Here is a 16,747-nt window from a genome sequence, read left to right as displayed (position 1 = left end):
GTCATTGAGTGATAGACCTGAACTCACACACACACACACACACACACACACACACACGGTTAGCATATAACTTTGTACAAGCGGTGGTAAGAATGTTTGTCTGTGTGTGTGTCCAGTGTGTGTGTATGTGTGTCCAGTGTGCGTGTGTGTGTGTCCAATGTGTGTGTGTGTGTGGTATGTGTGTGTGTCCAGTGTGTATGTGTGTGTGTCCTGTTTGTGTGAGCCCAGTGTGTATGTGTGTGTGTGTCCAGTGTGTGTGTGTGTGTGTCCTGTGTGTGTGTGTGTCCAGTGTGTGTGTGTGTGTCCAGTGTGTGTGTGTGTTTGTCCAGTGTGTGTGTGTGTGTCCAGTGTGAGTGAGTGTGTGTGTCCAGTGTGTGTCCAGTGTGTGTATGTGTGTCCTCTTTGTGTGAGCCCAGTGTGTATGTGTGTGTGTCCAGTGTGTGTGTGTGTGTGTGTCCTGTGTGTGTGTGTGTCCAGTGTGTGTGTGTGTGTCCAGTGTGTGTGTGTGTGTCCAGTGTGTGTGTGTGTTTGTCCAGTGTGTGTGTGTGTGTGTCCAGTGTGAGTGAGTGTGTGTGTCCAGTGTGCACACACACAAACACAAACTGGACACACACACACACACTGGACCACACACACACAAACACACTGGACACACACACACACACTGGACACACACACACACTGGACACACACACACACTGGACACACACACACACTGGACACACACACACACACACACACACACACACACACTGGACACACACACACTGGACACACACACACTGGACACACACACACACACTGGACCCACACACACACACTGGACACACACACACACTGGACACACACACATACTGGACACACACACACTGGACACACACACACTGGACACACACACACACACAGGACACACACACAAACACACACACACACAAACTGGACACTCACCACACACACACACACACACACACACACACACACCACACACACACAAACTGGACACACACACACACACACACACACAGTCAGCTTATAACTTAGTCCAAGTGATGGTAAGAATGTTTGTCTTAACTAGCCTGATAACTCCAACATGTCTGATATGAACATTGACATAAACCCTCTACATACTTGAGTTTCTCCAGTCTGCAGTGTGGATCCTCCAGTTCAGCAGAGAGCAGTCTGACTCCTGAGTCTCCTGGGTGATTGTAGCTCAGGTCCAGCTCTCTCAGGTGTGAGGGGTTTGACTTCAGAGCTGAGACCAGAGAAGCACAGCCTTCCTCTGTGACTAGACAGCCTGACAGCCTGCAAAGAGTCAAATCATATTAAAACCACACTGCTATTCTTTGGTGGTGAAAATAGTGGCAGTATATTTTTTCAAAATGTTCAGATACATCAGTGTGCTGAAACCTGCCATATATATTCATAAATTAATGTATCATTATTAGAAATTATCATAATATTGCTTGTAGAGAGAAACATGTATAGTACAAATATTTGAGTAGACTGACCAGAGCAGTTTAAAAAGCAGTATCAGTCAAAAGACAGACAGTGAGGTATCAGATTTAGATTGTATTGAGTATACAGTCCACACCATATCTATTTTGACAGTGAAGCTAACATTTTAAATGTGGCTCTGTACTCCAGCATTTTGGATTTCAGATCAAATGTTTCACATGAGGTGACAGTATATAATGTCACCTTTTATTTGAGGGTATTTTCATACATATCTGTTTCACCGTTTTGAAATAAAAGCACTTTATGTATCTAGTCCCCCCATTTGACGAAGTCAAACGTATTCTTACCAATTCACTTATAGTGTATTAAAGTAGTCAAAGTTTAGTATTTGGTCCCAAACTCGTTGGTTGCATTTGCAGTTTGTTTTGGTTGTGTTTTGGGTTATGTTTTGTCCAATAGTAACTGAATGGTGGATGATGATTGGATTAATCTTCTGTCTAAGTGAGTAGATAACATGTTTCTAAACACTACTAAATTAATCATGATGATGTCATGATTAAGAAAAATCATGAATGAATGATGAATAATAATGAGTGAGAAAGTTACAGAGGCTACAACAAAACATGCTAACCTCTCACCATTACCAATAACAGAGGGGGTATGATCCTTGTGCCTCTGTAACTTTCTCATTCATCATCATTCACGATTCATTCATGATTATTCATAATCATGGTAGCATCCACATGAATGTAGAAGTGTTCAGAAACATCTTCTATTCTTACTGACAATACAAGTGAAGTGACTCCAAAATGACAGGACATTATTCACCATTCAGTTTCTACTGGGAAAAACATAATCCAAAACACAACTAAAACAAACTGCAAATGCATTCAACAAGTTTGTAGAATCACAAGCTTGATGTAATCACTGTGGGTAAGGAATATGGGACCAAATACTAAACTTATGACTACTTTAATAAAATATAAGTGAATATGTCCAAATTATAACGACTTTTTCAAATGGGAGAACTAGATACATAAAGTGCTTTCATTTCTAAACAGTAACACAGATATGTATTAAAATACCCTCAAATAAAAGGTGACATTCTGTACTGTCACCTAATATGAAACATTATATCTGAAATCCAAAATGCTGGAGCATAGCACCAAATGTAAAACTGTAAGCTTCACTGTCCAAACACATATGGTGTGGACTATGTGTGCCTGGTAAACATATGTGGATCTGGTGAACAGTTATCACTTGTTGACCAACTACAGGAATACTGACCTCAGAGTCTCCAGTTTACAGTGGGGATTCCCCAGTCCAGCAGAGAGCAGCTTCACTCCTGAATCCTTCAGGTCATTGTTACTCAGATCCAGCTCTCTCAGGTGTGAGGGGTTTGACTTCAGAGATGAGGCCAGAGAAGCACAGCCTTTCTCTGTGACCCCACAGCCTGACAGCCTGACAAAGAGATCACCATGATTTCACAAACACACTGTTAATTTAACACCAGTAGTGTAGAAGGACAATGGCAGATGCATTTGGTTTATTCTCTTAAACAACATATATATTCATCTTCCGTCTCCTAGAATTGTATGGTCATATTGTTTTACTAATGTGAACATCAATGCAGTGATTCAATATGTTATTCAATATAATATTATATAAATATTATAATATATATTTTTCTCTAAACTGAGTATTTATTCCTGATGATTAGTACTTCAATGTCATTGTATGTACTCACAGAGCAGCTCTGGAGGCTTTGACCACTGGCAGCAGCCTGAGAAGACCTTCCTCTGATCTGAAGTATTTCTTCAGGTCAAACACATCCAGCTCCTTTTCTGAAGTCAGCAACACAAAGACCAGAGCTGACCACTGTGCAGGTGACAGTTCTTCTTCTGAGAGACTTCCTGATCTCAGGTAGCTTTGGATCTCCTCCACTAGAGAATGGTCATTCAGTTCATTCAGACAGTGGAACAGATTGATGCACCTCTCTGAAGAGGGATTCTCCCTGATCTTCTCCTTGATGTACTTGACTGTTTCTTCATGGCTCTGTGAGCTGCTTCTTGTCTTTGTCAGTAGACCTCGTAAGTGCTTCTGATTGGACTCCAGTGACAGGCCCAGAAGGAAGCGGAGGAACAGGTCCAGGTTTCCTGTCTCACTTTGTAAGGCTTTATCCACAGCACTCTTGTAGACTGTAACTTTACGCTTCTGTCTGATCCTCACAGAAAAGTTGCTGGACGTTGATTGAGGTTTGGCCATTAGATTCTCATTGTTGTTGATGAATGACAGGAACACATATACAGCAGCCAGAAACTCCTGAATGCTCAGATGCACGAAGCAGTACACCTTGTCCTGGTACAGCCCACATTCCTCTTTAAAGATCTGTGTGCACAATCCTGAGTACACTGAGGCTTCATTGACATCAATGCCAGCCTCTTTCAGGTCTTCTTCATAGAAAATCAGATTGCCATTCATAAGCTGTTGAAAAGCCAGTTTTCCCAGTGACAGAATGCTCTCTTTATTCCAGTGTGGACCTGTCTCTTCTTTCCCAAGATACTTTTCATTCTTCTGTTTGGTATGAAACTCCACAAGGTGTGAGTACATCTCAGTCAGAGTCTTGGGCATCTCTTCTCTCTTATGTTTCAGCATGTGTTCAAGGACTATTGCAGAAATCCAACAGAAGACTGGAATGTGGCACATGATGTGGAGGCTCCTTGATGTCTTTATGTGTGAGATGATTCTGCTGGCCAGGTCCTTATCACTGAATCTCTTCCTGAAGTACTCCTCCTTCTGTGGGTCATTGAACCCTCGTACCTCTGTCACCTGGTCAACACACACTGAAGGGATCTTATTGGCTGCTGCAGGTTGGGTAGTTATCCAGAGGAGAGCAGAGGGAAGCAGATTTCCCTTGATGAGATTTGTCAGCAGAACATCCACTGAGGTTGACTTTGTGACGTCACAACAGATCTTGTTCTTCTGGAAGTCTAGGGGCAGTCGGCACTCATCCAGACCATCAAAGATGAACAGAACTTTGTACTTGTCGTAGTTGGAGATTCTTGATTCTTTGGTTTCCATTGAGAAGTGATTGAGAAGTTCAATCAAAGTGTGTTTTTCCTTTTTCATCAAATTCAGCTCCCGAAAAGGGAATGAAAATACAAATTGGACATCCTGATTTGCTTTTCCTTCAGCCCAGTCCAAAATGAACTTCTGCACAGAGACTGTTTTTCCAATGCCAGCGACTCCCTTTGTCAGCACAGTTCTGATAAGTTTGTCTTGTCCAGTTAAGCGTTTGAAGATGTCGCTGCATTTGATTGCAGTCTCTGGTCTTGCTTGTTTCCTGGTTGTTGTCTCAATCTGTCTCAGCTCATGTTCATTATTGACCTCTCCTGTTCCACCCTCTGTGATGTAGAGCTCTGTGTAGATCTTATTGAGAAGTGTTGGGTTTCCTTGTTTAGCGATCCCCTCAAATACACATTGAAACTTCTTCTTTAGATTAGATTTGAGTTCACATTGGCAAATCACAGCAAGCTCATCTGAATGAAGAAATAACACAGAGGATATTAATATTACATCTGTTTTAATGCCTACAGTATTCTAGGACTGTTATACAATTTTAAATTATAATCATTTCTTCGCTTAACTGACTGTATAAATGTGTAAATGTTTTAATAAGGCATTACACACTGGTCTCTCTCTCTCTCTCTCTCTCTCTCTCTCTCTCTCTCTCTCTCTCTCTCTCTCTCTCTCTCTCTCTCTCTCTCTCTCTCTCTCTCTCTCTCTCTCTCTCTCTCTCTCTCTCTCTCTCTCTCTCTCTCTCTCTCTCTCTCTCTCTCTCTCTCTCTCTCTCTCTCTCTCTCTCTCTCTCTCTCTCTCTCTCTCTCTCTCTCTCTCTCTCTCTCTCTCTCTCTCTCTCTCTCTCTCTCTCTCAACACAACACATCCCTGCTGCTACTTGATGAGGTCACTAGGTGTTGTGTTAAGGCTGCTACAATATCATTTAGTTACACAGCTACTTTAGCTGTAATTTAGCTACAGCTTTTCAATGTTCTAAAACAGCATTCAACATGAGGCAGACAGCTCTTACTTTTCTCCAGTGTGTCAGCAAGCTCCTTCTGGTTCATTTTCCTCAGGACGTGCAGTGTGATCTTCAGAGCCCCCTCTCTGGCACTGCTCTCCTGCTTCTCATCTTCAGCATCCACCACTTCCTTATCCTGCTTCTGACTCTCAAAGCCTTCTGGGAGTTCTGGACTAAGAATCCTCTTGAACATCTTCAGCTCCTTCTTCACAAATGTCATAATATTCTCTTCAAGCAACTGAAATAAATCAAGTAAATAAGTTAAGCAAGAGACTAAATGCTTTCTCATTAACACATTAATTAATGATTGACAGATCAACTTTACTTGAGGTAAACAAAAACAAATGTACATAACAGGACCACATACACTGAATATGGAGGCCAGGTCTGTTTGATGACTTTGGGAAGACTGACCACTGAGAATCTCTGACTCTGATCTCTCCTGTTGGTTTCTGTGGACAAAACATGAGATTACATCTCCTCATCCAGGGAGTGCACACACACACACACACACACACACACACACACACACACACACACACACACACACACACACACACACACACACACACACACACACACACACACACACACACACACACACACACACACACACACACACACACACACACACACAAACACACACACACACACACACACACAGGGAGGGAATGTTGTGTTAGTTTAATATTGTTTCAGGACTATGAAAATGGAAAAAAGGATTAGCCTATGGATTATGAAAACAACAAAAATAAATGGTAAAATGGGAGAGGAGAAATGATTAGAGACAGTGTTGTTTAACTCACTGACCATGACCCATGAGTTCTTCTTACCTTCGTTCAGTAGAAAAGTCTCCCTCTCTAAACTCTATAGGTTGATCCATAGACCGGTCACTCTTCATGGACACACAGCTGGGTACAGGGGAGGCTGGTCTCTCCTGCTTGATTGGGCTTCAACACAACAGAGACAAACATTACGTCTCTCATCTACTCTGAGCTCAGATGGGGAAACATAACAAGAGTTTCATTCCAAAACGCTATGTATCCATTTTCAGAAATGTTAGTAAATTAGCTTCTATTGTTTAAAGAAATGATCAAATAAATGGTTGTGTTTTCTCACTATCTAATCATGGCATGGTGTTGTTCAATGACAGGCATGTGTTTGATTAAAATCAATCACTTAATGGCTTCATTTCAGAGAGACAAATGTTTTTTTTGCAAAATGCTATATTCTGCCTCACTCTCAGAGAAATAAGTAGTACTGCTAGGTTTTACAAAGTTAAATGTAACAAATAACTACATTTTTAATAAAGAACTGTACAAATGATACACTTGTGACATCAATATTTAAATATTGTAAAATAATAATTAAATACAGTAATATGATATCTGTATGTAAAACATTTACATTTGATATTTTAGTCATTTAGCAGATGTTTTTTATCCAGGGTCCGGTTTTCCAAAAGCATCTTAAGGCCAAGTTCATCATTAGAACCTTCGTAGAAGCATTGTTAAATCTCTGAGCTGTTTCCCAAAACCATCGTTATTAACGTTGCACTTGAAAACGCTCATATTCTAACACCTGCCTCAGACCACTTGTAGAACAGCCAAGTGCGTCGTTAGATGCTTTTTTGCCCTTCCGTGTGACTTTATACACAGAAGATCTCCGCTAAACATAGAATCCAATGGTTTATCCGTCTCTTTTTGACCACCGATAAATTCAGAACAAAGTTGACTACAAATACAAAGTTGCCAACGTCTTTGTAATTGATTCAAACAAGGGACGTATAACAATTATGCTTCAAATGAAAACCGAGATGACTGCATTACAATATAAACAGTAGGCTATAGGCCTATTTCAATCATATTGAAATATATTCAATGTTCAATATATTTAGTTTTATTTTGCTACTTGTAGGCTACTGTCTGTAATTTGTCTCAATATATTTCATGATGTGTAGCCTAACATGTGCCCAATGATGTGCCAAATCTGTGATTTAGTACATTTTTATTGCGTAAGCATTAGAATAAACTACCTCAATATTTGCAGCCGTAGGTAGTAATATCTTTCTAGGAGCTGATCCGTGGTCAGTATTGTGAAATAATTATAATGTTAAGGAAAGATTCTAATGGAGAAAACTGATCCGAGAGCAGCGCTCCCCTTCTTTCGATCCTATCAGTATTGATACATGCTCCACCGGACGTGATACCTTGCGGTGCTGCTGATCCAGTTTCTACTGGTCTGCCTGCGGATATGGAACTCTGACCTGTTCAACGGACGTGCGACCTTGTCACGAACCTGCTGTTTTGACCCTCTCTCTCTCTCTCTCTCTCTCCCTCTCCTTATCTCTCTCTACAACACCTGCTGTCTCGACCTCTAAATGCTCGGCTATGAAAAGCCAACTGACATTTACTCCTAAGGTGCTGACGTGTTGCACCCTCTATAACCACAGTGATTATTATTTGACGCTGCTGGTCATGAACATTTGAAAATCTTGAAGAACGATCTGGCCTTAATGGCCATGTACTCTTATAATCTCCCCCCAGCACAGCCAGAAGAGGACTGGCCACCCCTCAGAGCCTGGTTCCTCTCTAGGTTTCTTCCTAGGTTCCTGCCTTTCTAGGGAGTTTTTCCTAGCCTCCGTGCTTCTGCATCTGCATTGCTGCTGTTTGGGGTTTTAGACTGGGTTTCTATATAAGCACTTTGTGACAACTGCTGATGTAAAAAATGTATTCTGGGAATACATATGAAGCAGACCAGGCCAGGGTTTGGGGTTTGAGAAGTCAATGAGAGGTAAAAATGACTTCCTTAGTTGTTAATTTTGAAAAATGTCTGTCTTAAGTAGTTTAACAAACTGACACATTTTCATGTTAGTCATAAACAACTTTATATCGAAGGAGTGCCTTTGATTTGACGGCCTGCACATGTGCAGTTCGGCACAAGACGACCATTAGACCCAATGACGTATTTCTGCGCATGAGCTTCAAATCAAATCAAATTGTATTTCTCACATGCGCCGAATACAACAGTGGTACACTTTACCGTGAAATGCTTACTTACGAGCCCTTTCCCAACAATGCAAAGCTAAAAAGTCACAAAAATTAGCTAAATAAAAAAAGGAAATAGTAACATAATAAAATAATAATAATGAGGCTATAAGTTGTACCAGTACTGAGTCAATGTCCAGGGGTACCAGGTAGTTGAGGTAATAACTAGACTATATACAAGGAGTACCAGTACTGAGTCAATGTGCAGGGGTACCAGGTAGTTGAGGTAATAACTAGACTATATACAAGGAGTACCAGTACTGAGTCAATGTACAGGGGTACCAGGTAGTTGAGGTAATAACTAGACTATATACAAGGAGTACCAGTACTGAGTCAATGTGCAGGGTACCAGGTAGTTGAGGTAATAACTAGACTATATACAAGGAGTACCAGTACTGAGTCAATGTGCAGGGTACCAGGTAATTTAGGTAATATGTACATGTAGGTAGGGGTAAAAGTGACTAGGCAATCAGGATAGAGATTACATTTCCTCATCCAGGGAGTGCACACACACTCACTGATAGACACACACACACACACACAGTTTTAGGACTATGAAAATGGAAAAACGGATTAGCCTATGGATTATGAAAACAACAAAAAGAAATGGAAAAATGGGAGAGGAGAAATGACTAGAGACAGTGTTGTTTAACTCACTGACCATGACCCATGAGTTCTTCTTACCTTTGTTCAGTAGAAAAGTCTCCCTCTCTAAACCTCATAGGATGATCCATAGACTGGTCACTCTTCATGGACACACAGCTGGGTACAGGGGAGGCTGGTCTCTCCTGCTTGATTGGACTTCACACAACAGAGATAAACATTACATCTCTCATCTACTCTGAGCTCACATGGGGAAACAAGAGTTTCATTCCAAAATGCTATATATCCATTTTCAGAAATGTTGGTAAATTAGCTTTTATTGTTTAAAGAAATGATGAAAGAGATTGGTGTATATTTTCACTATCTAATCATGGTATGGGGATGTTCAATGACAGACATCTATTTGTTTAAAATCTATCACTTGATGGTTTCATTTCAGAGAGACCAAGAATCATGTGTTTTTTTTGCAAAATGCTATATATCTGCCTCACTCACAGAGAAATAAGTAGTATTGCTAGGTTTTAGATAGTAATAATATATATCTGCCTCACTCTCAGAGTAATAAGTAGTACTACTAGGTTTTACACAGTAATAATATATCTGCCTCACTCTCAGATAAATAAGTAGTACTGCTAGGTTTTACACAGTAATAATATATATCTGCGTCACTCTCAGAGAAATAAGTAGTACTGCTAGGTTTTACACAGTAATAATATATATCTGCGTCACTCTCAGAGAAATAAGTAGTACTGCTAGGTTTTACACAGTAATAATATATATCTGCCTTACTCTCAGAGAAATAAGTAGTACTGCTAGGTTTTACACAGTAATAATATATATCTGCCTCAGTCAAACGTGACCGAACGGCTTGATCTTATGTAGCAAAATTTGAAATTGTGTTTTTACAATGGATAAAAGTAGAGACTCAGCTAGAAAAAGGTATATCATACACTACAGTTGAGGAACAATGGGAAAGTAATTCTGCTTTGAAAGATGATAAACTTGTAACCTCACTTTTGCGAAAATGGCCTTTGAAAGTGTTGGTTCACCTACTGGAGAGTTCTTCTTTATCTACAGTGGTGTTTCTTTGGCAGATAATGTCACCCATCTAAATAAATAGTATATATATATATATATATATATATATATATATATATATATATATATATATATATATATATATATATATATATATATATAGTTAACTAAATTTATGGTGTTTTTGGTATATGTCAGTTTCATTGTTTGTTATGCTATAAATGGTTATTTTATGGTTGTAAGTGGTAAAATTAACTAGAAAATGTCATATTTTGCAATTCTGAGTAATTACTACTTTAGTAAGGATACACTTTATTCAGTAGTACTGCAGTTGCTAAATCATTCCAATAGATGGTAGCATTAGACCATGAATGACATTTCAGAAGATCAGTTTAGCTTTCTCCCTGGATACACCACCACTCCCCCTCACAGGAAAACTCCTGCACACGCTTTTTACTGTCCCTTTCCACACTGCTAACGCAAGAGGAACAACTGAAAAAGCATTTAACACATTACTGTGAAATAATATAATGATGATTCATGTTTATTATTAACTGTTTTTATGCTTATGTTTTGAAATTATACTTCATTACTATAACGATTATCAATAAGCCTGAACATTAATTTAGTCACCTCTGGTTGAGAAAAACATATTTTCCTAGTACATTCATTGTCAGATTCATCAACCAGCAGCGAGCACTCTGCCTTCTAGCACAAGCGAGGGGCATGTTGAGGTACATTTGCTAACCGGGAGGGTTGCACGATCTAATTTATTGGCGGGCTGGAAGACACACTCTTGTCTTATCTATTCCGAGGTTGTTTAATCGCAATATTAGATATTTAAAAATGCATGTATACTAGGGTTGAGGTTGGAGCATCTGACTAGTGATTATTTACCCGGGGTTCAACACCTGCTATAGTCACTATTTAATTGCTCTTCCAAAAGCATCACAGGCCTAATACGAGATATATAGCTAGCTAAAGTAATGAGTGACCATTTCAGAGAATCATGGGACATATAGTATTTGGTTGCATGCTATTTTATGTTAATCATATTGCTGCTTGTAGCCTATAACTGATGCTTCGTTGTCTTATGCTGCCATCTATTGGAAATATTTAGCTATTAAAAGTTATTAATTCACGTACAGACATTGGTGAGGCAGCTGAGAAATAAAGTGTATTAGATCAGTCTCAATCCTGCCCCACGCCAATTGCTGGACTTTCACACAGAGGTTGCTAGGTCACCCAATTCAAACCACATTTGAAAAATAAAACAAATGTGTCTTATTTATCAAGTGTTCTGTCTTGCAATTATACATATAATAAAATAACAACAAAATAATCAAAACACTATTTAATACTATAATTGTATTTACTAAGATAATATTATTACTAAAATAGTTTCTAAAAGTGTTCTAGGCTACCCTACCCTAGAATTACTCGTACTCCTGAGTGGAGTAGTGGTCTAAGGCACTGCATCGCAGTGCTAACTGTGCCACTAGAGATCCTGGTTCGAATCCAGGCTCTGTCGCAGCCGGCCGCGACCGGGAGACTCATGGGCGGCGCACAATTCGTCCAGGGTAGGGGAGGGAATGGCTGGCAGGGATGTAGCTCAGTTGATAGAGCATGGCGTTTGCAACGCCAGGGTTGTGGGTTTGATTCCCACGGGGGGGGGTCGCAGTATATAAAAAAATAATGTATTCACTAACTGTAAGTCGCTCTGGATAAGAGCGTCTACTAAAATGTAAAATTAGGGGTTACGGCTAAAATAGGTTATAAGTAGGGTAAAAGTGTCTGTATAGCACTTTGTGACATCTGCTGGTGTAAAAAGGGCTTTATAAATACATTTGATTGATTGTTAGGTTTAGGGTTTATATGGCAAAAAACAGTATGGGTTTATGGCACTCTTGTGCCTCCCTTTGGCCATCTGTGGGTACTACATAACTCATTCATGAAATTTTTTAAATTTTTACATATTTAGCAGACGCTCTTATCCAGAGCGACTTACAGTTAGTGAGTGCATACATTTTCATACTGGCCCCCTGTGGGAAACGAACCCACAACCCTGGCGTTGCAAGCGCCATGCTCTACCAACTGAGCTATATGACACTTGCTAGGCTCATAATCTGAGGTAGCAACTGCGTCAGATCTACAAATCCATTAGCTAGACCACCCGATTAGACAACAATCACCCCATTATACCCATTTGGTTTGCAACTCAGTGAACCTGCGCAGCATTCGCTCAATTTGATGCCTACGAACGAAGATTTCGATGCATATCAAATTACCCAGCAGACATTTAGAAACAACAAGTCATCAGAAAAATTGTTATTTTTTAATTAAAAAATTTCTTCTGGCTGTTTAAATCTGCCACATCTTGAAAAAGAGGACAGGGACATGCGTTTTGTTATATGTTTAACCATGACCAGAAAATGTTTAACGTTTGATGGCTTTGCGCAAGACAACACCTCTTAGACTGTGGCTCACCACAACATGTACTCAGGTTAACATTGAGCGCGCTCACCAAGTATCCATAACCTTGTAAATAATAAGTTACCTGAGGTAAACCTACAGTAGAACTAATAGGAGCTGGCAGGGTGAAAAATGCCCTAACATAAGGCCTGTTTTTTCGCGATTACTTCATAACCAGGGACAGAAGGTAATATTATGAAACTGGGCTCCATGGCGGATGCAATGAACTAATTTTATCAGAAATAAACATTGTAAAAAATGTAACTTGAGGCGCCCCGAAAATAATATTCAAAAGGTTCAGTCCTTGGACACAGAGGGGTTAAACACTAAAGTTACCGTCCATCTAGTGAAGAGGAGAACCGGACAGAGGGTTGGTAGGTAGCCAGCATCCGTCAACCAGAGAGGGAGAAGCCCTCCACGGTATTTAACAGGTGGAAGAAACAACCAGGGAGCTCCATCGGTCCACAAGAAATGCAGGCAGCCGGTGATGATATAGTGGTAGCTAGGATAACTAGGATAGTGCTGGTAGAGTAGCTAGCTTAGCTAGCTGTACCGACTAGCTTGGCTAGCTAGCAGGTCGTTCGTCTGTCCCTCGAGGATGATGACGAATCCGGTAAACCACAAGATGAAACAAGGATAGCGAGTGAAAAGGATCTGGCTACACTCATACTGTCACTGACCATTACGCAAAAAAGCAAATTGAACAATAAACTTCGGCGTCTCAACACTGTAACGAACTCCGTCGTTATTCCCCAACATCACCTCAGACCACTCTGCGCGTAACTGGACAATATGCTTGGCGCCAAACCGTACGTGGACGCGGACAGTTCCAGAACGCGGACATGAGCAGAGCAACACAATAAACTAAACCAAGTCTTTACAGTGGCTTACATTAGTAATATTCCTATTTTTATTATTATGTAAAACAAAATTTGTTCTTTTTTAAAACAATATTTTGAGATCTGGGCCCATATCCACAAAGTGTCTCAGAGTAGAAAATTGGTCGTATAAGTGCTGAGAATTAAGACATTTTACTCTTATGGGTTTAAAAAGGCTTCTAGAGTTTGTAATTTCCACTTAAAAAATGTCAAACTTGATTTGCCCTAATGAAAAATGTACCGACCACTACAAAAAATGTTCATGAATTATAATGCACATAATAATTTACATTTCCTATTGCTGCAGGATTCTTTTCCTGCTGTGAGAAACTGGGTCAAATTAAGATATGGCATCTGTAAGTGCATTCATCTTAAGATATCTAGGTGAGACAACCACATATCACAGTCAAATATACAGGATACGAACATTCCATTCCAGCTAAACAATGGATATATAGCATTTAGCCATAAAAACATGTCTTTTTATCTCAAATCCATTAATAAAAAATCTGAGAACAGTAATATTGAAGGTACCCAGTAATATTGAAGGGATGCAAGGCAATCATTGCTGCGGAAAAAAATTGTGGATATAGCGTTTTGGAAATAAACTTAAGAATTCTTAAACAAAATTGTGTTTTGCCAGTAACCGAAAGGTCGCTGGTTCTAATCCCCGAGCCAACTAGGTGAAAAATCTGTCGATGTGCCCTTGAGCAAGGCACTTAACCCTAATTGCTCTTGTAAGTCACTCTGGATAAGAGCGTCTGCTAAATGACGTAAATGTATGTAAGATGAATGATTTAGCAGCTTGCTTAGTTCAAATTGACAGATTAATTTATTTGACATGAACAGCAAGACGATGTTGAGGTAGGAAGTGCTTCTGTTGCCCAGTAGCCTGCTGGAATAGGCTACTGAGGATGGGGTCGTAATTTCAATCAATGAATCAAATATTAATAATATGGAAAAGGAACTGAATAGGCCTGTGCTTGTCAACAACAGCCAGGTTCTTTCTTTACCTGTAACCTAATCTGACTCTCTCTCTCTCTCTCTCTCTCTCTCTCTCTCTCTCTCTCTCTCTCTCTCTCTCTCTCTCTCTCTCTCTCTCTCTCTCTCTCTCTCTCTCTCTCTCTCTCTCTCTCTCTCTCTCTCTCTCTCTCTCTCTCTCTCTCTCTCTCTCTCTCTCTCTCTCTCTCTCTCTCTCTCTCTCTCTCTCTCTCTCTCTCTCTCTCTCTCTCTCTCTCTCTCTCTCTCTCTCTCTCTCACACACACACACACACACACACATCTGCTGTCTCAACCTCTGAATGATCGACTGTGAAAAGGCAACTGACATTTACTCCTGAGATGCTGACCTGTTGCACCCTCTATAACCACAGTGATTATTATTTGACCCTGTTGGTCATCTATGAACATTTGAACATCTTGAAGAACGATCTGGCCTTAATGGCCATGTACTGTTATAATCTCCAACCGGCACAGCCAGAAGGGTACTGGCCACACCTCAGAGCCTGGTTCCTCTCTAGATTTCTTCCTAGGTTCCTGCTTTTCTAGGGAGTTTTTCCTAGCCACAGTGCTTCAACATCCGAACATGCGCTGTTCGGCACGAGACGACCGTTAGAGCCAATGACGTGTTTCTGCCAATGACCTTCAAATCAAATTGTATTTCTCACATGCGCTGAATACAACAGCTGTACACTTTACCGTGAAATGCTTACTAACGAGCCCTTTCCCAACAATGCAGTTAAAAAGTAAGAAAAATTAGCTAAATAAAAAAAGGAAATAGTAACATAATAAAATAACAATAATGAGGCTATAAGGAGTACCGAGTCAATGTGCAGGGGTACCAGGTAGTTGAGTTAATAACTAGACTATATACAAGGAGTACCAGTACTGAGTCAATGTCCAGGGGTACCAGGTAGTTGAGGTAATAACTAGACTATATACAAGGAGTACCAGTACTGAGTCAATGTCCAGGGGTACCAGGTAGTTGAGGTAATAACTAGACTATATACAAGGAGTACCAGTACTGAGTCAATGTGCAGGGGTACCAGGTAGTTGAGGTAATATGTACATATAGGTAGGGGTAAAAGTGACTAGGCAATCAGGATAGAGATTACATCTCCTCATCCAGGGAGTGCACACACGCACACACACACACACACACACACACACACACACACACACACACACACACACACAAACACACACACACACAGGGAATGTTGTGTTTGTTTGTTAATGTTTCAGGACTATGAAAATGGAAAAAAGGTTTAGCCTATGGATTATGAAAACAACAAAAATAAATGGGAAAATGGGAGAGGAGAAATGACTAGAGACAGTGTTGTTTAACTCACTGACCATGACCCATGAGTTCTTCTTACCTTTGTTCAGTAGAAAAGTCTCCCTCTCTGAAGTATATAGGAGGTTCCATAGACTTGTCACTCTTCATGGACACACAGCTGGGTACAGGGGAGGCTGGTCTCTCCTGCTTGATTGGGCTTCAACACAACAGAGACAAACATTACATCTCTCATCTACTCTGAGCTCAGATGGGGAAACAAGAGTTTCATTCCAAAACGCTATATATCCATTTTCAGAAATGTTGGTAAATTAGCTTTTATTGTTTAAAGAAATGATTAAACCACTACAAGGCTTCATAAAGGTGTCTAAAGTGGGTAATTTCCACTTTAAAATGTCAGACTTGATTTTCCCTGATGAAAAATGTATGAACCCCTACAGAAAATATCCCTTAATTATAATCCACATAAAAATGCACATTTGCTATTGCTGCAGGATTATGTTTCTGCTGTGAGAAACAGGGTCAAATTAAGATATGGCATCTGTAAATGCATTCATCTTAAGGTAGCTAGGTGAGACGACCACGTATCACAGTCAAATATACAGGATACGAACATTACATTCCAGCTAAACAATGGTTTTAAATCACATCTCAAATCTACAATAGTTACATTGAAGGTACCTATTAGTAATCATTTCTGATGAAAAAACACAAATGTGATTTTCTTTTCTCCTATAGAGCATTTTCGAATATAAATTCTTAAACAATATTTTCAGCTCACCTCTTAGTTTTGGTGTCATGTTCCCCAGAGAGACTCATTTTAGAGGCAGGGCCCCCCTCCTCTCTCTCCCCAGAGAGACTCATTTTAGAGGCAGGGC

At 40.0% G+C, this 16,747-nt stretch overlaps 1 protein-coding gene across 1 annotated transcript; it reads right to left on the bottom strand.

Annotated features, from left to right (window-relative positions):
* Positions 1-2,726: 2,726 nt before the first annotated feature.
* On the bottom strand, positions 2,727-16,064 carry LOC311125056 (NLR family CARD domain-containing protein 3-like; the record flags this gene model as incomplete). Its single annotated transcript, XM_084199134.1, has 7 exons — positions 15,952-16,064; positions 9,267-9,383; positions 6,369-6,485; positions 5,903-5,987; positions 5,545-5,773; positions 3,203-4,994; positions 2,727-2,916 (listed from the first exon to the last, which is right to left on the bottom strand). Exons 1-7 carry the CDS (start codon positions 16,017-16,019, stop codon positions 2,727-2,729), a joined length of 2,598 nt encoding a protein of 865 aa, XP_084055260.1. The 5' UTR covers positions 16,020-16,064.
* Positions 16,065-16,747: the final 683 nt, after the last annotated feature.

This window comes from Coregonus lavaretus (assembly GCF_964263955.1).
Source record: "Coregonus lavaretus genome assembly, contig: HAP1_SCAFFOLD_1329, whole genome shotgun sequence".
Taxonomy (NCBI): Eukaryota; Metazoa; Chordata; class Actinopteri; order Salmoniformes; family Salmonidae; genus Coregonus; species Coregonus lavaretus.
The sequence above is the reverse complement of the archived record's forward strand: the minus strand, read 5'-3'. Positions and strand labels throughout refer to the sequence as shown.